The sequence below is a fragment of the Octopus bimaculoides genome, chromosome 7, assembly GCF_001194135.2.
Source record: "Octopus bimaculoides isolate UCB-OBI-ISO-001 chromosome 7, ASM119413v2, whole genome shotgun sequence".
NCBI lineage: Eukaryota > Metazoa > Mollusca > Cephalopoda > Octopoda > Octopodidae > Octopus > Octopus bimaculoides.
Window position 1 is genome coordinate 96017762 of NC_068987.1, and position 1600 is coordinate 96019361.

Sequence of the window (1600 nt, forward strand, 5' to 3'; positions counted from 1 at the left end):
CGAGACGTACGTGTACTTTTAAACCCAAAAGCCACGTCTGCATGCGCGCACCCCCACCCCTACAAACACATTTCAGCGATAAAGTTTGACAACACGTTGTTGGCACTCCGTCGCTTACGTCGTCGAGGGTTCCAGTTGATCCGATCAACGGAACAGCCTGCTCGTGAAATTAACGTGCAAGTGGCTAAGCACTCCACAGACACGTGTACCCTTAACGTAGTTCTCGGGGATATTCAGCGTGACACAGTGTGACAAGGCTGACCCTTTGAATTACAGGTAGAACAGAAATAGGGAGTAAGAGTGAGAGAAAGTTGTGGTGAAAGAGGACAGCAGGGCTCACCACCATCCCCTGGTGGGAGCCTCGTGGAGCTTTAGGTGTTTTCGCTCAATAAACACTCACAACGCCCGGTCTGGGAATCGAAACCTGCTCTAACCACTGGGCCATTGCGCCTCCTTGACGACACGTAGATGTAAGGGAAATAATTTTGATTGCATACAGAGTCACCGGATGTTATGAAAATCAAACCGGTAAGTTGTGTTGTTTGTCGGACACTTTCTCTTTCAGAAAGTCACTTTTAGTGATTATATAATTCACACAGGCATATATATGTATATGTTCTATGTGCGGGGATTGTTTTTCCATTTTAAGATTAGCGAGACAGTTAGAAAGTAAGACAAATTCATTAATATTTCATTTTGTTTACACCGCTAATCCCTTTGAGAAAAATATTACGCATGGTGTTATTGCAACTTCACACGATATTGAACTGATCCGCATTGCGCTTGACTATCTTTACTCTTTAAAGAAAAATAGCAATTATGAAGTAATAAATACCTTTTCTGTGAAAATTATTTTCATTATCTTTACAGACTTGATCTTTATTTACGGTTTTTATCATTTGACATTTTGGCGGGATCTCATGGCCACGAGATAAATTTCTATTCAATTAAAAATTGGCGCTTTAGTTTCGATTCCTCGGTAGGAAATACTTGACATTTGTTCGACTAAACTTTTTTGACAGTGACAGAAAGTCCTTGTGTGTAAATTCCTCTTCCTCAGTTTAGTTTTAAAATACACCTTGCGGACTCAGGGATGCATTGTCAGTGATGTTTCGAGTGCTTTTACGTCAGCCCCGCTTGCCTAACTGACCCAGCTGAGGTTGATCAAGTCCCAGATTGCATTCCAATAGCAGGAAACCACTGCTCTGCTCATATCAGATTCGGTCGTTGCGGGACTGAGTTTATAAGGGTGTTCTGACCAAGTTAATCTTCTGTTGTGAGTACACGTGAGGTGGGTGTTGCAATGAGAGGTGGGTACTTCTGCTGAATACTCGAGGTTACCAGTTCGCTCGTCATCAAGAATCTTCTTATTGAAGCTTAAAGGGTTGCAAATGAAAGCTGCACACTTTTTCTCCCTTTTCTTCTTTATCTGTTGTGTCTTTTTACTCTACGAAGAGCGATCAACTTTTTCATGTGGTGTCGCAGTTCTACAAGTGGTTCTTCTTCTGCTTTTTGAGGGTCCTCAATTCTTAGCGAAGTCTTTTTTTTTTATCCTGGTGGTTCCGCAGTTTTTGTTATAGGGGTTTTTATTATCTACTTC

At 41.8% G+C, this 1600-nt stretch overlaps 1 protein-coding gene across 3 annotated transcripts in view; it reads left to right on the forward strand.

Annotated features, from left to right (window-relative positions):
* LOC106868843 (S1 RNA-binding domain-containing protein 1) overlaps window positions 1-1600 on the forward strand; it is a 261625-nt gene that overhangs the window by 63371 nt on the left and 196654 nt on the right. The window contains exon 1 of one of the 3 annotated variants that reach the window (XM_014914279.2): window positions 164-528. The exons of 1 other annotated variant lie outside the window; for it this stretch is intronic. Coding sequence is in view for 1 of the 2 variants with exons in the window: in XM_014914277.2 (XP_014769763.1) it covers window positions 608-669 (62 nt within the window). In the remaining variant the exon portion in view is untranslated. One more of the 3 variants, XM_014914277.2, reaches the window with a different exon arrangement.